Source organism: Pan troglodytes, chromosome 1 (assembly GCF_028858775.2).
Source record: "Pan troglodytes isolate AG18354 chromosome 1, NHGRI_mPanTro3-v2.0_pri, whole genome shotgun sequence".
NCBI classification, from domain to species: domain Eukaryota; kingdom Metazoa; phylum Chordata; class Mammalia; order Primates; family Hominidae; genus Pan; species Pan troglodytes.
In genome coordinates, this window is record NC_072398.2 from 79,282,195 (window position 1) to 79,308,469 (window position 26,275).

General features: G+C 37.1%; 2 protein-coding genes across 17 annotated transcripts in view; one reads left to right on the forward strand and one right to left on the reverse strand.

Moving 5' to 3' along the window:
• SCYL3 (SCY1 like pseudokinase 3) overlaps window positions 1–15,697 on the forward strand; it is an 80,274-nt gene extending 64,577 nt beyond the window's left edge. For 2 of the 3 annotated variants that reach the window (XM_063795513.1, XM_063795521.1), the window contains one exon: window positions 15,420–15,697. The gene's annotated coding sequence lies outside the window, so the exon portion shown is untranslated. The remainder of the gene's footprint in view (window positions 1–15,419) is intronic. The other variant, XM_063795477.1, reaches the window with a different exon arrangement.
• Window positions 1–26,275, reverse strand: part of FIRRM (FIGNL1 interacting regulator of recombination and mitosis) — a 57,551-nt gene that overhangs the window by 20,353 nt on the left and 10,923 nt on the right. For 7 of the 14 annotated variants that reach the window (XR_010151836.1, XM_063795463.1, XM_016932157.3 and 4 more), the window contains 10 exons: window positions 26,148–26,232; window positions 24,315–24,453; window positions 10,941–11,021; window positions 9,231–9,295; window positions 5,500–5,648; window positions 4,859–4,988; window positions 3,256–3,442; window positions 2,368–2,450; window positions 1,960–2,011; window positions 192–281 (listed from right to left, as the gene is read on the reverse strand). Coding sequence is in view for 8 of the 14 variants with exons in the window: in XM_063795463.1 (XP_063651533.1) it covers window positions 192–281; window positions 1,960–2,011; window positions 2,368–2,450; window positions 3,256–3,442; window positions 4,859–4,988; window positions 5,500–5,648; window positions 9,231–9,295; window positions 10,941–11,021; window positions 24,315–24,453; window positions 26,148–26,232 (1,061 nt within the window). In the remaining 6 variants the exon portion in view is untranslated. Of the gene's footprint in view, window positions 1–191; window positions 282–1,959; window positions 2,012–2,367; window positions 2,451–3,255; window positions 3,443–4,858; window positions 4,989–5,499; window positions 5,649–6,483; window positions 6,607–9,230; window positions 9,296–10,940; window positions 11,022–24,314; window positions 24,454–26,147; window positions 26,233–26,275 lie in introns of all 14 variants that reach the window. The other 7 variants (XR_010151841.1, XR_010151839.1, XR_010151837.1 and 4 more) reach the window with 7 other exon arrangements.

The following is a 26,275-nucleotide window of genomic DNA, read 5'->3' on the forward strand; positions in this document are numbered from 1 at the left end:
AGGAAGTCGAGGCTGCAGTGAGCTGTGATCGAGCCACTGTAAAACCAGCCTGGGTGACAGAGCGAGACTCTGTCTCAAAAAAAATAATAAGATAAATTTTTTAAAATGGAAAAAAAAAAGGCTATCAAAGGAGTCAGAATCCAACTCTGAGCAGCTTCACAGACAGTGACAAAGATGATATCCTTCCTTGCCTGATGGGGTGGTGCCATGAAGAAAAAGAGACGCTTCAACAGTATTGATAGGTTGATGAGTTGATAACATTCTCCAGGGCATGACTTTATCTGGAAAAAGACATGAGAGAGAGAGGAGAGACTGACTAATTTAGAATCAGAATTTTTACAAGAAGAGAATATGCCAAAATATTAATAGCAGCTCTTTCTAGGGGAAAAGATTGTAGGTAATATTGACTTTTAATTTGGGGCTTTCCTTATCTTCAATGAATCTAAATTTAGAATGAGATTGAACTTCTGACATTATATTTAAAAATAACACTGTAATTTCTATTTCTAATTATCATTTTGATGATAACTGGGTATGTCAGTCCTCCTACTCAAAGACAATTCATGGAACTTTTTAAGATCTAACTACAATAGTAGAGAGGTAGATAAAACTCTACAAGACAGAAGCTTCATTGAAAGATGTTACAGGGGCTGAGTGTGGTGGTTCACAACTGTAATCCCAGCACTTTGGGAGGCCAAGGCGGGAGGACTGCTTGAGCCCAGGAGTTTGAAACTAGCCTGGGCAACACAACAAGAACTCCATATCCACAAAAAGTTTTAAAAATCAGCTGGGCATAGTGGCGCATGCCTGTAGTCCCAGCTACTCAGGAAGGTGAGGGAGGAGGACCATTTGCACCCAGAAGTTTGAGGCTGTAGTGAACTATGATTGTACACCACTGCATTCCAGCCTGGGTGACAGAATGAGACCCTGTCTCTAAGAAAAAAACCACCACTAACAAAAAAATTTTATAAATTCAATTTTATCAATTCCTATCATAATATAGTATCATTCCATCCTGGAATCAATTTTATCATAATGAACTAGAAGAAATCCATTCCTACAACATAATGCACTAAGAAAGCTTTTATTTAAAGGAAACTTGAGACATAAAACACATAACATAAAAATCACTCTTTATCTGCTTTGTGAAAGATATGTTAAGGATTTAGTAAAGTGTGTAAGTGATAATCCAGACCATCAGCCATGGAGACATAGATGTCAGCTGTTCAGGTTATTACACACCTCACTGGATCTGATCTACAAAATCCTTTAAAGGTAAACCAAGAAATATATGATACAATAAGACTATTAGAAAACAAAAGATGTATGGCCCACATAAGATCTTAACGGCCAGGGACAAAAATATGTAACAAATAGGTCATAATCATCTTATATGGAACACATAAAACACCTCAGAATTTAAAAGCAAAAAATGTTAATGTTAAGAAGATGAAATCATTATTAAATAATTTTCTGTCTGTACCCATTCATAAAACATGACTTCTTTTGCCAAAAGCATCTATCAATGTCAAACTCAAGTTCCTCTCAAATCATCTTGACTTAAAAAAAAAATACAACAAAATCAAGAGTCGACTTGTCTAAGGCATATTAGAGAGACAGAAGAGAGAAACCTCTTGGCCATCAATTATAAGTCGCTCTTATTTTCTACTTTGCATTCAATTTTAAATGTAATTTCAATTAACCCAGTCTTTCCTTCCCAGAACAATTACTGAAATTACATAAAATCCTGAGAATATGAGAAAACATTCCCAGTTTCACACTAACGGTTTTTTAGTACATCCTTCTTAAAAGCATCAGCATTAATACAAGACAAAGACTGTCAAAACAATCTTGTTACTGTGATATTTCTCCCGCCAATATTCACATTCTTAAAGATTATCATATCTCCAAAGGAAGTGCATAGAAAGTGGGTGTTTTAGGCCTTGTAATTCTACGCACCAGATGAGCCACTATGGTGACATGGTGTGCACAGAGTTCAGCAGTCCCATATCTGCAATATAAAAGAGAAGGCAACTATGTTTATACAATTACTCAGAAACATAAGGAGATGAACTTGCATAAAGCACTAAATATTCTGATGAGGACATTAAAAACTGCCATTATTTCCATGACCAAATAATATCACAATATACAAAACTCCCTAAACAGTACTCATCTATTGGCTTGAACCAAAGAAAGAACTTGTTTCCTAATTTAATGCTGTAATATGAAATCAAAGCGTTTTGGGAATTATTTTTAAAGGATTATTGAAACATAGTTTTTCTATAAGCTTACAATTATAAAATTATCTACTGTCAGTCACTACTAATAACCAATCCAAAGAACAAAAAAGCAAATATGTTGTACCGAGCAAGGAAGCACCATGCATCCATAGCTAACAAAGAGGTGATCATATTAGCACTAAGTACAGCATTCAGCAGAGCAGCATCCTAATCAAAAACAGAAAAATTAATTTATTTAAATACTAAAGTTCACAATAAGCAATAATATTATATTTCTCAAAATAAAACAAGAAAGCACTATCAGAATCCAAATAACAGATCCTCAATGGGGGAGTTCTACTTTCTAGTATCTGAAAGGACACTGCCATTCCCTCAATATTTATTGAGCACCTACTATACATTAAGTACTGTGCTGTGCTATGGAGAGTTCAACATGATTTTAAATGTAGTAACTCAATCACTAGGATCCACAAAGATTCTCTAAGTAGCCTGAAATATTCAAAACAACATAAATAACATATATGCTTATATTCTTCTTTCTGCCTTTATTCACATACAACATTTAATAGGTGCTAGATATTGTGTAATATCTGAAATGCTACTGATCTTTAAATTTCAGATATTACAAGTATCGAATTCCTAGAATTTCTTAACCTCTTTTCAAATCAAATTCTATCTTTTTTAAAATCTATATTATGTCTGAGATCTATAAGAGACCTGATACTACAAGCTATTTACTTTTCTTTTGAAACTTAAGTACTACATATTTTTCCTCTTCTCACATTGTCTTTGCATACCTCCCCACCCAAAATGTTTTCTCAAATATTTTAGCCAAATATTAGATCTAAATAATACAGGAATCTGGGATTACCATTTTCTAGGACACAACTAAGTTTCACTCAAAAGGAATATACTAAGTATTCCCACATTTTCTTCTGTATATGAATCACAATTTCAATGAAGAGAAAGCAAAAGTGTAACGTTAGCTTAGCACAGTAAGTAATATGCTTACCAGTTCAGCAAACAGTGAGGGATGAAAGGAAGTAATAAATGTACACAGATGAACACAAACATGCTGATACAAGGTGACAGCCACCTCAGCTTTCCCCTTACTCTTTAATCCCTGTAAATGAACAGGTAGAGACAGTTCACCAGAACACTGCTCAAAACTGTAGAAAATGGCTTTGAGTAGAGATATCCTGCAGGGAAATTGAGAACATTGAACCCAACATTAATAACATTTACTAATTAGCAATTATAATAATAATATGTAACATGGAAGGTTGTTTAAGCAGAAAATGTTTCAAGAGGTATAATCAGCAATAGTTTCCAACACGTGTGAATATGTACACATAAAAGGAAAATATATTCACTGTCAAAGAAATTCCTTAAAGGAGAATTTTCCTGAACATTTTTTGCATCATTTACCAACTGTTTATCTTGGTACTGAGTTACACAAAGTCAAAGTTCCTCAAGGAACTTGAAACTTAAATAGCTAAATTAGATATTATATGGAAAACAGAAAATAAGTAGCAGACGAGGAGTCACTTTAAGATTAAAATGGTTGAAGAAACTTAGAGGATTTAAACAACAAATTAAAAATAGTCAAGTTATGGGCAGGGTGTAGTGGCTCACGCCTGTAATCCCAGCATTTTGGGAGGCCGAGGCGGGAAGATCACTTGAGCCCAGGAGTTGGAAGACCTGGGCAACATAGTAAGACCTTATCCCTAGAAAAAATTTAAAAATTAGCCAGGACAGCTGGCACACACCATTAGTCCCAGTTATTTAGGAGGCTAAGGTAGGAGAATCACTTGAGCCCAGGAAGTTGAGGCTGCAGTGACCCATGGTCATGCCACTGCACTCCAGCCTGGGTGACAGAGCAAGACCCTGCTCCAAACAAAAAAAAAACAAAACAAAACTGTTCGAATTGTAAGTACGTAAAGAAGACAAAAGCACGAGTAAAAGCACACAAATAAGGGGGTGACAGAAGCAAGGAATATGTGTTGAAAATGAATACAAGAATGAGGAGAAAAAGCAGAAGATGACAACAGTATGGGACAGGCTTTAAATCCAAAGCTGAGAAGTTCTAACATTATGTTTCAGTTTTTGAGCAGAATAGGAAGCTCAGAGCCAGGTTTAGGGAGACTAACCTCATCGTGGTACACAGAATGGGATAAAGGAAGAGGTGAAAAATTAGAGCACAGAGTAATCCGGGAAGAAAGAAACTAGAGCCTGGACTACGGTGTTGGCAAGGAAGATGATTAAAGGTTAAATTTGCCAGGATATACCTTACAGTGTCTAGTGTTCTATTTATCAGAGCTCGTTTTTAAATGTTTCTACTTATAGCTACTCTATTACAATCAATGTTTATAATGCTGACCATTAAGCAATACTGAACAAAATTAAATATTAAAATATTTTTAGCATCTAATATAGGTTTATATATTTTATATTTATCTGCTTTTATAAAGTAGCAATATATATGTGTGTCTACACAATAACTATTAACATAAATATCTGATAAAAAAAAAAACAAACTTAATTTCAAGACCATTCCAAACAACAGGGCATTCTTAACCATTGGTAATATGACTGGATAAAAACATGTTTGCTACCTGGTTGTAGTTTCTGAGACCTGGCTGTCTGTGCACCACAGGGTTTGCACTTCCTTAGGCTGAGATGGCAGCTTATCCATGACAACAACCAGAAGAAGACATTGTGGAAACTGTAGTTCACATGGCAGGTCTTACATGCAATAAAAACACATTAATTCAGCAGAAATCTGATTAATACGTAAAGGAATAATTTTTTTTTGTTTGAGTCAGAGCCTCACTCTGTCACCCAGCCTGGAGTGCAGTGGTGTAATCTCAGCTCACTGCAACCTCCACCATCTGGGTTCAAGCGATTCTCCTGTCTCAGCCTCCCGAGTAGCTGGGACTATAGGTACATGCCACCACACCCAGCTAATTTTTGTATTTTTAGTAGAGATGGCGTTTCACCATACTGGTCAGGCTGGTCTTGAACTCCTGACCTCGGGTGATCTGCCCACCTCGGCCTCCCAAAGTGCTGGGATTACAGGTGTGATTCACTGTGCCCAGCCAGGTATAATTTTTAAATAAGAAATATGTTTCAAGAAAAGAAAGTAAAAGAAACTTAATAAAAATTTCTTAATTGTAAAAAAGAATGGCTAGGGGAAATCAGTGTCTCTAACATGTCATAATAGATGATTTATCATTAAATCTATTTTGAAGCTTACCTAATTTACTGTCCAAAACCACCTGCACGAAAGGCTGAAATGTGAGCAGCTGACTGATAAGTGGATCCAGTGTCACTAGGAAAGCACCTGCTATTTCCTCTTGGTGTGCTTTAGAAATCCTGGTAGCATAAAGGCTTGGAGGAAACTTGCTGGGAAGGGAGAGAAAAAAACTCATTCATTAGTAGCTATCTTCTAATTTTAGGTAGAGTAAGTACTATAAACTGATGTTCTGGTAGTAAAAATATATTAAAAACTAAGTTTTTAAAAATAAGTGTGCATTTTATAAAACAAAATTCAAAGTACTGAACTGATACCAGAATTGGATCAAGATCTCTAAACTAAACATAGCCATAATTCTATAAAATGAGAAGTTGATAATCTTAGAGAAATCTTTGTTGCTTTGAGGCACTGATATCATTTTCACAATATCCTTAAAAATACTATAAAAATATAAATCTTAAATCAAAAGTAAAAATATATATTGAAAAGACTATGTCTGATAAATTCTAGCTTATTTCTATTAAAAGTTGTTTTTAGGCGGAGCGTGGTGGCTCATGCCTGTAATCCCAGCACTTTGGGAGGTTGAGGCGGGTGGATCACCTGAGGTCAGGAGTTCAAGACCAGCCTTGCCAACATGGTGAAACCCCGTCTCTACTAAAAATACAAAAATTAGCTGGGTGTGGTGGTGCATGCCTGTAATCCCAGCTACTCGGGAGGCTGAGGCAGGAGAATCACTTGAAACCAGAAGGCGGAGGTTGCTGTGAGCCAAGACTGCGCCACTGCACTCCAGCCTGGGCGGCAGAGTGAAACTCTATCTCAGAAAAAAAAAAAAAAAAATGCCAGGTGTGGTGGCTCACGCCTGTAATCCCAGCACTTTGAGAGGCCGAGGCAGGCGAGGTTGGGAGTTCAAGACCAGCCTGACAAACATGGAGAAACCTCGTCTCTACTAAAAATACAAAATTAGCCAAGCATGGTGGCACATGCCTGTAATCCCAGCTACTTGGGAGGCGGAGTCAGGAGAATTGCTTGAACCTGGGAGGTGGAGGTTGCAGTGAGCCGAGATTGCGCCATTGCACTCCAGCCTAGACAGCAAGAGCGAAACTCCATCTCAAAAAAGAAAAAAAAAAGTTGTTTTAAAATAGGCAGAATGCTGAATTTACTATGAATTAATACTCAGTTTCTCAGAAGCAAGAGCTTTACAAGAAATAAACCGTATACTAACACTGAAGAATGGAAAGATTATTTCATGAAAATGTCTCAGTAACTGGATTTTAAACTGAACTTCAACCAAAACTTATGTGAACTAAGATATGTATTCTATATTTTTTTGCCACATTAATTGTAAACTTGACAATACATGAGAAAACTCTGTCTAGCAGAGGATAACAGCATTTTAAAGTACGCACTTAAGATAAACACTTGAGGTTTTTGTAGAGTGATGGAAAAAGCACCAATTTGTCAATTAGTTACATGACTTTGGTTCATTCATTTGCCCTCCCTGAGACTCAGTTTCATCATTTGTGACGTTGATTCTGAGTTACTGTGAGGATTAAATTATAAGTAAATAAAAGACATATACAAATAAAACATAGTAATGAAATTCCACAGACTTGAATTACATCTACTGAGCATCATTGCAAGAATTTATTTTTTCAATCAAATATTTAAATTAATTTGACATATGTTTACTAAGTGCCTATGTATACATGCCATGCACTGTTCCACGAGTGGGTGATACAGTAATAAAGAGAATATACAAAGTCACTGTCTTTATAGTTTACAATTCTAATGAAAGGGGACAGTTAACAGACAAGTGTACAAGTAAATACATAATATAGCAGAGGTTAATTCAGTGCTGTAAAGAAGAAAAATAAAACAAGGAAAGAAAGACAAGAAGTTCTATTGATGAAAGTCATTTTGAGGGGTTGAGCAGAGAAGTCACATCATCTGATTTATGTTTTTTATCATTTACTTTGGCTACTTTGTGGAGAACAAACTAGCGCGAGGCAAAGATAGAAAGTTTTTTGCAAAATCCAGGCAAGAAAATAATAGGGGGTCAGATCAGATGGTAGCAGTTCAGGTGATGAGAAGTGTGTGTACGTGTGTGTGTGTGCACTGAAGGTAACATTGACAGAACATGTTAATGGGGCAAGGTTTTTTGGCCTGATCAATTTGAAGAACTGCCACTTAAACTGAAATAAAGAAGTTACAAAAGGGACAGATTTTGTTGGGTATGAGGATGATATGGGTGGAAATCAAGAGTTCAGTTTGGGACAATTTAGTATAGATGTCCTGACTAGTAGTTAAACATTAAAGGAGACATAAACTTAAAGTCTTGAGACTAAATGATAATAGATAGATAACAGGCCTGAGGAGTAAGTGCTGGGACACACTTAACTTAGAAGAGAAACCTGCTAAGGAGGCTGAGAAGGAGCAGCTAGTAAGACTAGAAGAGAACCAAGAGTGAGACACGTCCTAGAAACCAACAGAACAAAGTGTTCAAAGAAGAGGATCAAGTGCTACTGACAGGTTACAGAAGGACTATAATTGACTACTGGATGCAGCAATGTGGTGGTCACTGATGACCTTAACAAGAACTATTTTGATGAAGTGTTGGTACAGAAAGCCTGATTGGACTAGATTCATGAAAGAGTTGAGACAGGGGTATAGACAACTCTTTCTAGAAATTTTGCTGTAAAGAAAGGCAGAGAAACGAGACGGTATTTGTAGGAGGACGTAGAGTCAAGAGATTTTGTTTTGTATTGTTAAGATGGGAAAAATAACAGCATATTTGTATACTCATGAGAGTGACCCAGTATGGAGGAAAGGCTGATGATGCAAGAGGGAAAGGGAATAATTGCTGGTGCAAGGTCACTGAGCCTGTGAGAGAGGATGAAATCCAATGCACAATGGAGAGGCTAGTCTTAGGGGCACAGTTCACTCATGGGAGTGAGGGAATGAATATATGGGTCTAGATACACATAGAATAGTAGATGTGTTAGAGGAAACATACAGCAGCTCTCTTAATTGCTCTCATTTTTCCTCAGTGACACAGGAAGTGAGGTCATTGACAGTGAGGAATTGGGAAGGTGTTGGAAGATACAGGAAGTCTGAGGAAGGAAAGGTGTGAAAAAGTTGTCTGGGACACTAAATGAATTATGAAGCTGCAACAGGACTGCTGGATAAATGAACTCACTTTGTGTCAAATTTAGGGCTCTTTGGAGGAAACCAACAATTTTAGAAGTCACTTAGCCCCCATCTAAATTTTGATACCTTTCTGTAATTCAGTTCTTTTCTGAGATGGTTTCAGAAAAAAGACTGTCCTGTAAAGTGAATTACAGAAAGGTATCAAAATGTAAATTTAAATGGAGGCTAAGTGACTTAAACTTCATAGAAACAAAATAAAAATAAAGATTAAAAAATGCCAATAGAAAAATAAAGGTATACGTATATTTGTGTATATATATGTTTATATTTGCCATTGGATTTTATCACCTACTAATTATTTATTACTCCTGTATAAGGTACTAATAAAATACAAAGATAAGCATAACTCACGTGGAATGTATCTTTCAAAAGCCTCTATCTCCAATTATTTCAAGCTAGCAGATAAAAATTACTAAAACATTAAGAAAAATTATTCTATTTTATCGTAAAATGGTAGGTACTTAAGCACTGCATGGCACAGATGGCATTGTTATATCTTAATAATCATATGGCATTCTTCTTACCTGTGTATCTGAAGATACAGTTGGTGGAAAGTACAGCAAGAATCAGAGAGGAAAGGAAGAAATTCCTAAAATAAAACAACTCTATTCATTCTTTGCATAACAATGTGTCTCTTTAGTACATATAATCTCACAAAGGTATGCAAAATAACATAAAATCCTGAATGTGCCCCCTTTTAAAAAAATTATTTGTTTTTCTTTCTTTTCTTTTCTTTTTTTTTTTTTTTTGAGACAGAGTTTCACTCTTGTTGCCCAGGCTGCAGTACAATGTTGTGATCTCGGCTCATGCAACCTCTGCCTCCCAGGTTCAAGCAATTCTCGTGCCTCAGCCTCCCAGGCAGCTGGGATTACAGGCATGTACCACCATGCCCGGCTAATTTTGTATTGTTAGTAGAGGAGGGGTTTCACCATGTTGTCCAGGCTGGTCTTGAACTCCTGACCTCAGGTCATCCACCTGCCTTGGCCTCCCAAAGTGCTGGGATTACAGGCATGAGCCACCACACCCAGCACTAAAAAAAAATTCTTAACATGAGAATGAAAGGAGGATGAGGCTAAAAAACTCATTGTTCTATTTAACCACAATGTTCAAACGTTAAAAACTGTGTCATAATTTTAAAGAGGGCTGCGTATTTGAGAGTCATCAGAACAGTAGCGATAACTGTAAAATAGAAAAGTTGTCGACCGGGCGCAGTGGCTCACACCTGTAATCCCAGCATTTTGGGAGGGCAGGGCAGGCAGATCACCTGAGGTCAGGAGTTCAAGACCAGACTGACCAACATGGTGAAACCCCATCTCTACTAAAAATACAAAAATTAGCTGGGTGTGGTGGCAGGCGCCTGTGGTCTCAGCTCCTCAGGAGGCTGAGGCAGGAGAATCACTTGAACCTGGGAGGCAGAGGTTGCAGTGAGCCAAGGTCACGCCATTGCACTCCAGCCTGGGCAACAGAGTGAGACTCTGTCTCAAAAAAATAAATAAATAGAAAAGTTGTCAAGGCAGATTATTTGCAAAGATGAGCAGAGAATGCTTACAGCAGCCAGTGAACAAAACATTATTAGTAAAAGATATTAGTGGTTTTTTAAAAAACTATTGTCCATGTTCAATTTGTTTTTGACTTAGTCTTCTGTTTTTGACGAAAGGGTTTCCAATGACGATTTATTATAGTCAGAATGCCATGGCTGGTACCCTGGCTACTGATACACTGCCATCCAAATTGGTCTTTCTGGGCAGCTGCCATTTAAGAGTAGTTGGCTGCTTCTTACACTGGGTTCCCTGCAGCTTGCAGGGTTTGTATTCCAGTGGCAAAGACACATTGTGGGAAATGTACCAATGGCACTTGACGGGTAGTTGTTACCCATCTGATATTTACTTGGTGTGTAGGGAGGCAAAGTTTTCTCTAACTATGCTGCTTGTCTTTTTGAAAAAATCAATTCTATCAGGGGAATCTTTAAAAATTTTCAAATGACCATCAGCTTTTTCCTATATCTTATAATACAATAAAAACTATTTTTTTTTACTTTCTAAGACATAGTCTAACCATAAATGATAAAGAAATCACACCTGTACTTAAATCCCAGCCTTACCGGTTTCTAGATATGTGACTTGATCAAGTTATATGCTATCTGAGCTTGAAATTTCTATTCTGTGGAATAGGGATAATAATTCGTTTTCTGAGAGAACTACAATTAAATAAAGTAACGTATAATAAAGCCTTACCTTAGCGTAGTGCAAAAGGGAGTTGGCAAAAAAACGACACAATTTGAGTGTTTTCTGAAATAATCTGTAGTCAGCATTATCCTGATCCAAAAAGGGAAATAAGAAAGCATAATAAATAAGAAAAGAATATAAATTAGCTAAGCTTACAAATGAGACAATATTTTCTAAAAACAAAAACAAAAAAAAACTCTCTTAAACACAGTATAAAATTTTTCCGAGAAAATATAACTCTTCTTTGAATTATTAGGTGCAATACAAATAACAAATGACAACAGAGGTATTAAATTAAATTCTACATTACTGAAAAGAAAAGAAATCTTAACCTATGATAGCAAAAGAGGTGATCCTTCTCAGTTGATCTGAAAGTGAAAGAAATTTAAATATCTTATTCTTTGTTACATGGGGATCAATTTAACAGATGGTCAAAAGAAAAAGGTCTTACAAATCAAAGAAAGAATGATATATAAAAGAAAACAGGTAAAGACATAAAAACACATTTCACAAAAAAGACAAAACAAACTGCTACTGAAAAATATCCAAATTACAACCTAATTATATATATTTGGGGAAGGGGGAGGTTTGAGGGTTATTTGATTAGCAAAGATTAAAAAGACTGATAATATCCCTGCACTAGTAAGGAAGTAAGTTAACAAGCACTTTCTTTTACCATTGGTGGGAGCATAAAATAATACATTATTATTAAAAGTTGAAATGTTAAAACACCTTAACTGAGTAGCAATTCAATTTCTGGAAATACAGTCTATAGAAATACTAGCATAGGTATGCAATGTGACATTTTTGGCTGCTCTGCCTATGGAGTAGCCATTCTTTATTCCTTTACTTTCTTCATAAACTTGCTTTCATTTTACTCTATGGATTCACCTTGAATTCTTTCTTGCACAAGATCCAGACCTCTTTTGGGGTCTGGATCAGGACCCCTTTCCAGTAATAACTTCCTGGCAAACCCTGTAGGGACAATACTGAGGAAACCTCCAGCCCCAAAAAGCAGACTGCAGCACCAATTAGTCAACTTTCGTTAAGTGGTGGGGTACCCAGGTGACGAAGAGGATTGGGTTAGAGGCCTAACTTACAGGAGTTAGAGTCTCTCCTAAGACAGGGTGGGTTTAAACGCCCCTCTTAATAAAAGGAAAAGATGCTTGACTGAACTTTGGTTTGCGGCCCAACTTAGGAAAATTAGACTCCTTCTTAAGATTTAGGGGGTTAGAGATCCTCCTCAGTAAAGTCCCTCTTGGCTAAGAACTGGTTTGGCACTATGGGATGTTAACTGCTATTCTCTTTGGATTACTTGGCCTTGCACTCCTGCTGACGGCAGTGGGTGACAGGATTAGGCATGTACAGAATCATGGGACGTGGGGAGCTTTTATCTTCCCCAAAAGGGGAAACTTGAGCTGATGGGACTGCTGAAAAAGGTCCCTTCACTACAGATAAGTGCTGCCTGAACTTGATTCAGTGTCACTGCAATGGAGGGGTCTTTCTCAGGCCTCCCTGAGCTCCTCACCTTCCCCACCCTGCCACAGGCAATGCTTTTCTCCCATTCTCTCCTTTCCCTTTCTTATCTTTTCTGTCACTCAGATCAACTGTCCACTCTTTCATCTTGCCCAGAGACCACATGTTGAAAAATGTCCTTAGGAGCTTGACCTTGTAACCACATGGCAGTACTTGCTCTTTGTCTCTACCATCCAGAGGACAGGAATTTGGGGGTTCATGTTTTAATTAGCTCTAAAAATTATCTTGAGCCTTTGCAAGCTCAAAATTGGCTGCTCTGGGCTCCTTCTGGAAAGAACAATGGAAATTGCCTAGTGCTGGAGCTCAGCAGCTAAGGCTTTGCCATTTCACAATGGCTGGCGGCCCGGGTTCAATCTGGCAAAGGCAATGAGTACTTTCTGGTTGATATCTGTGTGACCTTTACCATTTGTTGATTCTCTTCCCCTCCATGAACTGTCTTGAATTTTTCTTTCTCTGAGCACCTGGAAGGTTACCTTTGGTAACGTTCAAAAGCCAGAAATATCCGCACTTTGGCATGGCTAAAGTCGGGTAATAGGGGATTTAAAAGGACGTTTTAAAAAGTGCTGTGGTTAAAAGTCAGCTTAATTCAAAGTAGACATTCAAGCTCTAACAGCCTGGGACTCCATCGGAAAACAGAGGGGGCACCACAGATCCTTTTTTAGTGAAAACCTCTATTTTCCTCATGGAACCCCAAGAATTAAAAGTGGATAGATCCCTCTCAAAATCTAAGGCTGTGTTCTGTTCTGCTTTGCATTGCATTATCTGATGTTTTTCACTTTGGAGGTATCATAAATTACTTCACAGAGCTTTGGTATATAACTAGGTAGGAAATATACTTTTGGGGATAACTAATGGCACGAGGGGGATACTCAAGATCTTTGCACATTTGGATCAGAAGCATGCTCTTGGCCACTTAGAAGGTATGGGGATGTTCCCACCTTCCCCTCAACCCCCATTGAGAGATACAACTCCCATGAGTGATGGGCTGATCACAGAATAGACTGATTGGCTTTGGGTTACTTTGCAATGAAATGCATGGTAAAATCATTGGACTGCCTTTTTCCATAGTGTTTCTCTTTTGGGAATCCAGGATCCAGTATACAAATGGGACACTTAATTTTGGCGGATCTATTTTGCGTTCCAACTGTGCCTGCTTATTAGGCTGTAGAAACCGCATGCTTTCCTGGCCCTGTTCCTCCAAGGGCTCTACCCTAAAGCCAGTAATCCAATTAAGAAACTGGCAAATGAGCCAGGGGTGATGGCTCACCTGTAATCCCAGCATTTTGGGAGGCTGAGGCAGGCAGATCACTTGGGGTCAGTAGTTCAAGACTAGCCTGGCCAACATGGCAAAACCCTGTCTCTACTAAAAACACAAAAATTAGCCAGGTGTGGTGGCTCATGCTTGTAATCCCAGCTACTTGGGAGGCTGAGGCAAGAGAATCACTTGAACCCAGGAAGCGGAGGTTGCAGTGAGCTAAGATCATGCCATTGTACTCCAGCATGGGCAACAGAGCAAGACTCTGTCTCAAAATAAATAAATAAATAAAACTGGCAAATGAAAAATCTTATAACTACTGGATCTCTTCTTCTGTATATTTATATGTATTGTGTATGAAATATAAAAGAGCTTGATAACTGGTTTAAAAACAATGAACACTTAAATATTTTGTCAGAAAAGTAAAAAGTGGAATGCCTTTTAGTTCATGTGACTTAAGTAATTTCTGGGAAATACAGTTTTAAAGATTATTGGTAAAATTAAAATATCTTCAAAATAAAGACGTGGTTTAAATTAGGCAGGTTAGATATTAGGTTTGCTAAATGCTTTAAGGTCATAAACTGCTTCTTTGACTTTTGAAAACTGTTTAACTTTGGAGCAGATTCTAGGTAAGGCCTGGGGACATGTGGTGTTAGCCATGCCCCCTAGCTATGCTAGAAAGAGTCAGACCTTACCTACACTTCTGTTCTGTGTCCTAGGCTCCATACCTAGTACATAATTAGAATTCCTTACTTACCAAGGTTTTCCACCATAAGTAAAAGTTGCTAAGAGTTAACATTGTAACATGTAATTGAAGACTACTGAAGAAACAGTTTTACATTACAGGTATGTAAGGAAAGTGAAATGTGTTTTTGGTAAAAGATTATAAGAAAGCATGGGAATGTGGATTTTTGACCTAGATTAAAGGGGGATAGGATTGTTTTAAGTTAAATAGGATAACGCTGAAGGTTTGAGCAAGTTGTACAACATTTGTAAAAAATTAATCTTGCAAAAAAAAAAATCTGTGTGAACATATTGGCTAAAGTTAAAGGGGTATTATTCAGTTTTTCTATAAATTGAACACTGGAAAAAATCACAACAGGATTTCCTGAGAGCAATAATCTACTCTTTAACAAAAATTGTAAAGAGTTGTAAATGGTTTATGAGAATCTTACCTTATGGTTATATTGATTAAAATTAGATTTTATACTGATTAAATTTTATACTGATTAAAATTAGATAGATTTGTCTATACAGTTTTATACTGATTACATTTTATACTGATTAAAATTAGATAGATTTGTCTATACAGTTTTATTAAGAATTGGGGTTAACATCAATAGGACACTAGTGCAAAGGTGAAACTTGGCTTTTTTGGTATAAAAATCATACAGGAAGCATAGTCAAATATAAAATGATGTTTGGCTTTCTTTGGGCTATATTTGTATAAATATGTTATTGGCATGTGTTCCAAAATTATGGGAAACAACTATAATTCTGATATGACTTAATGTATACTATAATTGTTATATAAAATTGTTATCTGCCACAGAAGTAACCAAAATCCCCAGTCAATTATGGCTTTAACAGAGGCTGCCCTAAGGCTTTTTGTCATCCACAGACAATTGTTGTCTTGTTTTAATCAAAAGTTGATTTTTAATCAGCTACAGGACTTTGACAGGTGCTTTTCAATGCAGGTTTCTGATAACTTTGGCAACTGTGACATTAAAATAGAGGAAAGAAATTTCCAGGACTCTCATGAAGAGCTGGAGTGTTCGTGGATATCAAACAGGGCAAGCATTAACTACATGGACTGAACTAACAGAAGACTGAAGTAATTTTTTTTGTTTGTTTGTTTAAAATGTTGCTGATTCTTTGTTTTACTTTTCAGAGTCAAGAAAACTTCTTTTGAGCTGTTGTGAGCTTTTCTTTGAGCTGTTTAACAATTGAGTAAAGTATATCGCTGTGAATAAAATTTGGAGCATATTTGTTTCTGATTTCTCCAGAATTTGGAACCTATTTATGAATATTCTTAACTTACAGCAATATAGTTATTTGCATAAGTGCAATACAAATGTTTTCTTTTGCAACAGGACACAACTGGAGAAACTGGTTATTTTACCAAGGCTTTGGCTGGAATAGTGTGCTTTTCTTTAAGGAATCAAACTTGACTTATAAAGCCAATAAAGGCCCTTGGGAAAACTTGCCTCATACCTTGTTTATGCAGTCCCTGTACAGGGTTCCTTACCTGTGGTAAGTAAAGAATGTCACTTTCTGACAGGCCCAGGAGCCCCAAGTTATCTTGGGACCTCAAGAGGAAAGGAATTTATCCAATTCATATTTTAAAAAGTCTTATCTGAGTTTCCTTATGAAACAGAGTTCCATCAAAGCCAATTTTAAAAAGCCCATGTGAAAAATAATTATTCTTGCTGTACTTTATACAGATAATCAGACCAAATATAAAAAAGCAAATCAGTCTTATCATGATTTGCCTTTAGTAAAAATGGGAGACTGGAGAGAGAAAAAAAATTATGTTTCAAAAACTATGGTACACTTGTTATTAGGTGTTTTTGAGTGTTTTTCTCATCAGTTGTTCTTGAGGGTTTTTTCTGCAATTTAGACTAACCCTGCTTATTCCTGTGAACCAACCAGTGATCTCTGGCTGCTGCTCAGAAGAAACAAGAGAGATGGTAATGTGAAAATCTGGATCAGTATTCTAATTCTGGGCCCATGCTGGAATCAGCTTGGTTTCCAACAGTTGCCCAGTTCATGGAAAGCCTTCTTATTTAGTTTACTTGGGATAATTTTACTTATTTTGCTTTACTGTTGTGGAATATACTGCTGTTGTTCTCTGTGTAGGAATACAAGATAATTCTGTGTAGGAATATGAATTACTGAATATTTTATTAAATCGAACACTTACTAATCTTCCAGATATCACCTTTTTTTGGAATTGAGAGTTATGAATGGCCCTCATCATACTGACACTTTCTGACTGATCTCCTCGCTACCCCGAATATAAGAGACCCCAATAGTTAGGCAGGAATATCATCATCCCTATTCAGCCCGAAGAAGTTATAGAAGATGTCTATTTGTCCCTCTACAACCCTTAGGATTAAGGGTTCCCTTATAAAAGGGAGGAGGGAAATATGTCAGAGGTGTTTTAACCAGAGGACTCCATCTTGAAAAGGGGCTGGGTAAAATGAGGTCAAGACCTACAGGACTGCATTTCCAGGTTAGGCATCCTAAGTCACAGGATAAGATAGGAGGTCAGCACAAGACAGGTCACAAAGACCTTGCTGATAAAACAGCATGCAGTAGAGAAGCTGGCCAAAACCCACCAAATCTAAGATGGTGACAAAAGTGACTTCTGGTTGTCCTCACTGCTCACTATACACTATTTATAATGCATTATCATGATAAAAGATAATCCCATCAGTTCCATCACAGTTTACAAATACCCTGGCAACAACCAGAAGTTACCCTATATGATCTACAAAGGGGAGAAACCCTTAGTTCTGGGAATTGCCCACCCCTTTCCCAGAAAGGGAATAATCTACCCCTTGTTTAGCATATAAATCAGGAAATGGCCATAAAAGTGGCCAACCAGGAGACTTAGGGGTTGCTCCACCTATGGAGTAACCATTCTTTATTCTTTTTTTTTTTTTTTTTTTTTTGAGACAGAGTCTTGCTCTGTCACCCAGGCTGGAGTGCAGTGGCTCGATCTCGGCTCACTGCAACCTCCATCTCCTGGGTTCAAGAGATTCTCCTGCCTCAGCCTCCCGAGTAGCTGGGATTACAGGCACCCACCACTGTGCCCAGCTAATTTTTGTATTTTTAGTAGAGATGGGGTTTTACCACGTTGGCCAGGCTGGTCTCCAACTCCTGACCTCATGATCTACCCACCTCTGCCTCCCAAAGTGCTGGGATTACAGGCGTTAGCCACCGCGCCTGGCCTTATTCCTTTACTTTCTTAATAAACTTGCTTTCACTTTACAAAAAAAAAAAAAAAAAACTTTTTTTATATAGTGAAAACTGAAATGTACCAAGTGTGCATCATGTGGAGAACACCTAAATACAGTTGACCTTTGAACAACATGGGGTCTAGGGGTGCCAACCCCCATGTGGTCTAAAATCCGAGTATAACTTTTGAGTCTCCCAAAACTTAACTACTAATAAAAGCCTACCACTGACTATAAGCCTTACTAATAAAAAGACCCGATTAACATATTTTGTATGTTATATGTATTAACACTGTCTATTTACAAGAGGAATCATCTGTCTGAAATGGCAGGTAATTGCAGTTGCAGACCTCAATTTACAATATGTATCAAGGAATTCTCGGGAGCACTTCCAGGATCACTAGTGGCACTTCTTATGGGTTTCCATATTGCATTAAAGATGATGAAAAAATATGGAGGCACCTCAAGCGATAACTTTTTACTGAGAAAAGCAATTTACTTACTGGAGAGACAAACTGCTCATGTGGGGATGGTTAGTATCACATGGCCTTGCAACACTTTTCACAGTAACAGCAACAGGAAGTGGCTATGAAATTATTGTATATTGAATATATAGAAAATAACAGCAAAAACTGCAATTACTTTTGCACAACCTAATAGTACTACAATATGTACCACAGTTAATTTTATGCAGTTATGATTTAATACTGCATATTTACCTTTGTTTACATTTCTCTCAACTGCATGGTACCATGTATGGTCTCTGTGTGCTAAGTTTTGATAAATTTTAACCTTTGATAATAGATTTGCATTATTTTATGGTAATAAATGACAATTTTAAAAAGTCTGCATAAGTTGACCTGTGTAGTTCAGACCTGCATTGTTCAAGGGTCAACTATAAATTTATAGTATAATCATATAAGAATCAGGTACATATATCTTCATGGACAGAGAAAGCCCTAAGGATAAACTGTTAAGTAAAAAATCAAATTGTAAACAATTTGTATAATGTAAAAATTAATTACAAAAATTGAGTCATTCTTGTCATACCCAACTAAAACAGAGTCAACAGGCCTAGGGGAAAAGCACTCAGGGCACAAAACATTTCTCCCAAAATGTAATTCTCTGTAGGCCTGGCTGCTGAAACTGCCTGCTGTAACCGGAAACCAGTTTTATCTAAGGGCTACTGAAAGAAACTAGTGCAACTCTAAGACCAGTGTTACCCACTGCCATCACTCACCAATCAGAGCTTGACAGCTCCCCAAATCTAGTGCCAATGGACTTTCTTGAAGAGCTATACGTAATATGTCTCCTTTTTTATAAGACCGCTAACCTTCTCCTTTTTCTGTGGACATACCGAACAATTGGTCTGCATGAATACTCCAAAGTGCAATTACTTCCTCCCAAATAAAACGTTTTGTTTTCAGAGATTTGTCTATTGATTCTAATGATAACATAATCCTATCATTATTTTTAAATGTGTTAAACCACCCCCAAAATAAATCAAAACCTTTCCTGTGATTCTTTCTAGTAGACGAAAATAGGATTTCACCTTCCATGTTAGATACTTGTGTAATATGTGTGAGTTTTCTGATTACGTATTACATTTGTAAATTGATAAAACAGTGGGTAGTGCCAATAGTATGCAAGGAGGGCTATAGATTCATCTGCCTAGATTTAAGTCCTGGTCCTACTACAACTACTATATGATCTGGGGAAAGTTATTAAACCTTTCTGTGGCCCAGTTTTCTCATCTATAATGAGGTTAATACAGGATTATTGTGAGATTTAAACAGTGTCTGACATTTAAGCAACTTAGCTCAATAAATATTGGTTGTTCCACCACCCAAGTTTATAATACACACTATAATCCAAACAGCTTTAAATAGTGCCATAAAATTAAGTCAAATAAATTACTCTTTAATTTGTGAATTATTTCATATGAAAATAACATATCTTAACTTATATGTTAATTGGCTATGTTTCTTTTCCAATATAGCAAAATCTTCATTAAACCCAATCAAAACAGAGGTGGATGGTTCGCTAATGGAATATGATCCCTCATTTTGACCCTTATTAAAAATATTTGAAAATAGTCCATTTTCCTCAGCAGAAATAGGGTAGATGAAAATTCACCTTTCTTTGATCATTTTTTTTTTTTTGAGATGGAGTCTCACTCTGTTGCCCAGGCTGGAGTGCAGTGGCATGACCTCGGCTTACTTCAACCTCCACCTCCTGGGTTCAAGTGATCCTCCTGCCTCAGCCTCCCAAGTAGCTGGCATTACAGGTGCGCACCATCACTCCTGGCTAATTTTTGTATTTTTAGTAGAGACGGGGTTTCACCATGTTGGCCAGCCTGGTCTCGAACTCCTAGCTCAAGCAATCTGCCCACCTCGGCCTCCCAAAGTGCTGGGATTACAGCCATGGGCCACCACACTCAGCCTTTTCGATTATTTTGAAGATGAACTCTAATACAGTGCTATGCAAATTTAAAAGCACAAAGTTTATTCTACACTGACCTTATAATCAGCATAGACGTCATCATATCACCATAAGAAACCTTTCCTGACTTCATCACTGGGTACCTATCTTGTACTCCCATGAGCCAGCCAATACCCAGTCCTCCAAAGATCATACCATTCTATAATAATTACCTACTTACTTGTGTCTCAGGCTAGACTCTAAGTTGTTGAGGGCACCTACAACATTTCCTGGCACAGAATAAGTACTCTGGAAATACTTGTTAAATGACTGAATGAGTGGTGACACACAACTTATTTGTTTGCTTACTTTAAATTTTCTCTCTCATTCAAGAGGAAATTACACAAGATTTGTTCGAAGCCTCTAGCTTTACTTCATTACTAAATAGCATACTACTAATTAAACCTAGAGTTTTATTTTTACATTTTCAAAAAGCAGGTAAATAACACAAATAACAGTCCCATCTTTGATTTACTCAACTGTTTAAAACAAAGTTTGCATCTTAATGCCAACAAAGAAGGTGTGGGTAATATAAGCAAGGAAGACCATTTTTCAATGCTTTAAAATATGAGCACCATTCTTTCTTTCTTTCTTTGTTTCTATCTATCTAGACAGGCTCTCACTCTGTTGTCCAAGCTCTATCTATCTATCTATCTATCTATCTATTAAGATAGATAATCTATTATCTATATAGATAATCTATTATCTATTTAGATTATCTATCTATCTATCTATCTATCTATCTATCTATCTATCTAGACAAGCTCTCACTCTGTTGTCCAAGCTGGAGTACAGTGGCCTGATCATGGCTCACTGCAGCCTCGATCTCCTGGGCTCAATGCATCCTCCCACCCCAGTCTCCCAAGTAACTAGAACTACAGGTATGTGCCATGAGGCCTGGAGAATTTTTTTATTTTTTGTAGAGATGGGGGTCTCCCTGTGTTGCTCAGTCTGGTCTCAAACTCCTGGGCTCAAGCAAACCTTCTGCCTTGGCCTCTCAAAAGTGCTGAGATTACAGGCACATTCTTTCTTTAATAAAACAATTAAAATACTAATAAAATTTAAATGTAGCAGGCAATAAAATCTAAGTGTAGGCAACAGATATAATAGTACATGTTTATTTTCTGAATAATACAAATTTCTAAAAGCATTATATAAACATAAGTAGGAATTAGAGTGGAAATTAAATTAGTTCTAAGGGCCACACAAATAAATTTCCCTGTTTATAGAAAAACTAAATAATTGGGGACTAAAGAACCATATGTTAAAACTATACATTAAAAACTCTAATAGAATATTCTCTTTTTGAAACCAATTTCAAGACTTAATTGAGAATAAATATCGATTTTAGGGGTTGTTATGGGTTGAACTGTGTCCCTCCCAAAAAGCTTTAAGTTCTAACTCCCAATACTTCAGAATGTGGCCTTATTTGGAAATAGGGTTATTGAAGACATAATTAGTTAAGATGAGGTCATATTAAAGTAAGGTATGCCCTTAATCACTATCACTGGTGTTCTTATAAAAAGATGATGTGAAGACACAGAAAGCCAAAGTAAGCTAAGGATTGCCAGTGACACCGAGAAGCTAAGAGAAAGATATGAAATATATTCTCCCCTAAAGCCTTCCAGAGAACATGGCCCTATTGACACACTGTGAACTTCTGCCTCTAGAAATGTGAGAGAATAAAATTCTATTGTTTTAAGCCACCTAGTTTGTGGTAACTTGTTACGGCAACCCCAGGAAATTAATACAAGGAATGATACATCACATGCTTCTATAAATAGTGTAATATTAATTAAATCTACTGGTTTTATTTTGACTTTTTTCCAAGTGAGATGATATGGCTTGAAGATTGGTGTCCTCCCAGACACCTAACACCCAATGTGATACTATTAAGAGGTGGGGCCTTTGGGGAAGTGATTAAGTCATGAGGGCTCTGCCCTCATGAATGACATAAGTGCCCTTATAAAAGAGGTTGAAGGGAGCTGTCTTGCCCCTTGCACTAAGTGAGGATGCAGCAACAAGGGGCCATTTTTGAAGCAGACAGCACACCCTGGTTAGACACCAAATCTACTGGTGCCTTGATATTGGGCTTCCCAGCTTCCAGAACTGTGAGAGATAAATTTCTAATATTTATAATCCCTTACCCAGTTTAAGGGATTTTGTTATAGCAGCCTAAATGGACTAAGACACAAAGTGAAAACTGCCAGGAAAACTTCAATACTTTACTTTGATTGGTAAAGAAATATTAATAGTGAACAGCAGAGGGCGACGCTGATCAGAATTTGGAGTTAAGATTGAAGAAATTATACAGTCCACCTCAAAGCTCCATTTCAGGCAATGGACAGTAAGCAGAACTGGTCACATTTATCAGTCCCAAATTTGAAAAAATGAGAATTTTCTTGGACAGTTAAGAGAATTTAAATTTTCTGATTTCCATCTATAAACAGTTTATATAAACTGAAAATATACTTTATGTACAGCCACCCTGGCTAAGCAGCCCCCATACTCTCTCTTGCCACTATAGACTATACTGTTGCTTAGGCTTTCTTCATCTTACTCTTGGTCCAAGTATCTCTGTTTAATTTTCCTCTCCAAGTACTAGCTGCAAACTCTGTGGTGTCAAGAGAAGCAAGAAGGAAACTGAAAAAGGAGGAGGTTGGGGTTGAGAATATGAATCTATAGGATAAAGGTAAAGAAGAAAACAACCTTCCTGCCATTGATATAGGATACCCAAACAAACTTCTCCTTTTAGCAAGGTAAGAGGAATCAGAAAGGATGCACGAATGAAGTGAGGACAAAAAAGGAAAGGGAAAAAGGAAGAAGGGATATAAGGGGAGGGGCAGGTGAGATAAAGAAGAGAAGCAAGAAGAAAAAAGTTAGCCCCTTCCTAACACTACTCCTCATTTCCTTCTTACTACCTTCAGAACTTCTTTTTAAAGTTCCACCCTCCCCTAGGGTCTGTCCTTCCAGATCAGCCCTGCCCTAGGAGTTGCTACCAGTTTTAGGACTTGGATGAACCCCTACACTTTCACCCCCATAGCTGACTGGCAGGGAAGAGCGCAGGTACAAAGGAATTCCCTGTATCAGCTTGCAGATGTACAATAGAAGGGGCTATGTCATTGCTATTCAAGGAAGAAATATTCAATTCATGGTCCCATTAAAATTATTACATATAGGCTGGGCGCGGTGGCTCACACCTGTAATCCCAGCACTTTGGGAGGCCAAGGCGGGTGGACCACCTGAGGTCAGGAGTTCGAGACCAGCCTGGCCAATACGGCGAAACCCCGTCTCTACTAAAAAATTAGCCAGGCGTGGTGGCAGGCGCCTATAATCCCAGCTACTCAGGAGGCTAAGGTAGAACGATCCCTTGAACCCGTGAGGCAGAGGCTGCAGTGAGCCAAGGTCATACCACTGCACTCCAGCTTGGGTGACAGAGTGAGACGCCATCTCAAAAAAAAAAAAAAAAACAAATTACATATAACTGTTAGGTCCTGAGTACTATTAATCTTATAATTTAGGACTACTATAGTTAAATAAAATTGAGGGCTAGTCTGAAAGCAAAAGGTACTATGTATAACAGTGTTACAGGAAAATGAGTTATAATTCCCAATAATCGTACTACAAATTTTTAGAATATAATGTTTCATAAATGGGATACCAATTCAACACTCTAACTTTGCAAAATAAAAACAAATGTATGACTATATCAAATTTAAAAGACTGATACATACATATACATGCACAAACATACTTGTATCCCTAAAGGTCGCAATGCGTTGGTGAAGAAAAAATGCAAGATTGATTGCAGCTATATCAGATCTTGTATAAATATGAACAAAAGAATTTTTGTTCTCATGCAGAAAAGAATGAAAGGATTCTGAGAAGAATGCTGTGACCAACCAGTTACCAAGCAAAGAGGGAGCCAGGTAGACCCCAGAGGCAATGACAGCAGTTAGGAATCTAATACAATGCTCTGGGTGAAAAGTAATTATGGGATATAAATAATCCCACAGATCAAAAAAAAACACCCAAATGAAATAAATTAAAATCCTCTTAAATAGACTGACCCAGACATTCAAATGAGATTTACTAACTGTCAAAGAAAATAAGAGTTGCTGTTTAAAATGCTATTAGCCCAAATTTTACCTGTGCATCTGACTGTGTCATCTGCTCAGCTAACTGTAAACAAGAATGGAAGGAGAAAAGAATGTCTTCACACAAGCTAGTAATTATATCTTTGTGTTTCAACTGGCTTTTTATTATGGACTGGTGCTTAAGGCTCTGCCTAAATGAATAAAAAGAAAAGAATACAATCACCACAAGTAACACATCAAGTAACTTAGGACCACTAACAATATCTACCTTGTAGAACATTTAAAAAAACAATCAAAAAGCATCATATATCACATAATATAACTAAGATGTGCCCAGTTTACCTCTGAAGCAGTTATATTTGTTTAAATAAGTTGCTAATTTTTTCTCTGTGTAAAATATTAATTGAATTCTTACTATGTATGAGGCATTCTACCAGGCCCTGGAGACAAAGGGGTCAAACAAATGGACACAATCTCTGCCTTACCTGCATGAAACTTGTGGTCTAGCATGAGAGAGAATGTTAAATAATTTTAAGAATAATTAATTAGGGCTGTGATTTGTCAAATGACAGAGTCTAAGGTGCTACAATAGAGAGACCTAATCTAACTTATTCTTAGGGTAAGGATATCAATCTAACTTAATCTTAGGGTAAGGATATCAAAGAATGTTATCATGAAGATATAACTCTTAAGCTGAGAACTGAAAGACAGTAAGCAGGAGTTAGCAAGGTACACAATAGGAGAGAGAAGCATCCTAGGCAGATGGAAAAACCACAAAAAGACTCTGGGATAGGAGAGTTTGGTATGTTTGAGGAACTAAGAGTAGGGAGAGCAGCATGAGACAGGCTGGTGAAGGAGGCAGCATCCACAGAGGATTAGGTTGTTATTCTTAGTCAAATGGGATAGACTTAAGCAATAGAGTGACATGATCTGATTTACTTTTTAAAAGATCATTCTGCTGGGCAGAAAATGAACTGGAAGAGGGTAAGAGTGGAAGATAATCAGTGATGATGATAGTGATGTGGCTAATTCCTTGAGCATTAATTATGTGTCATGCACATTTCTAAGCATTTCACAGTGATGAACTCAATTCTCACTATAACCCTGTCAAGAAGTTGCTATTATTATTTCCATTTTCAGATGAGCAAACTAACGTTCAGAGAAATTAACCAAATAGCCCAAGGGCTCAGGAGTAAATGATTTCAAGAATGGATTTAAGCACATGTGATACAGCTCCCAGGCAACACTCTTAACCACTGAATGCCAACTTAATGTCCTGGTAGTACAAGAAAAGCACCTAAGACCTGAAAATACACTGACCTTTAATGTTTTATGTATGTGTATAAAGTAGATATTCTTAACCATTTTTACATCTCAACCACATCTCCTCTCACCCCTAAGAATCTGATGAATGCTACAGGCACTATCCCTGGTGACCCTTTAAAATGCTTCAGTTCCAGAAAGTTAAAATTACTGTACAAATGGAATTAAGCGTGAACAACTTAAAAGTACCTAATGAAAAGATTATATTGTTTTAATTATAGTTATCAATTTATCTAATCCTAGAAATAGGATACTTGATAGCTGGTTAAACAACAGTAGCAGAAGAAAAGTGGTTAAGTTCTAGTCTGGCCCATGGCCCATTATTTCTGAAGTACTAGCTAACTAGGAAGAACACTTTTTTTAATTTTAGAGGCCACAGGGTAAAGAAGTCCAATTTGGCTTGAGAGCTACATGTAGAATATCTGGATTATCAGACAGCAGTGTCAGTGAACATTAAATTCACACAAAACGTTTTAAATGCAATCTAAAGAATCATGAATAATTAAGATTGGGGAATATGGAAAACATTTTCTAAAAAGTAAAAAATAACAAACTAACTTACTTAATTATAAACTTCCAAGTATTGGCATGAAATGCATGGTCCATACTGGAAATAACAGAGCAGATATCCAATAAAGAATGAATAACTGCAAAGAAAGATAACAGAACTTTTAAGACATCCAAATGTCA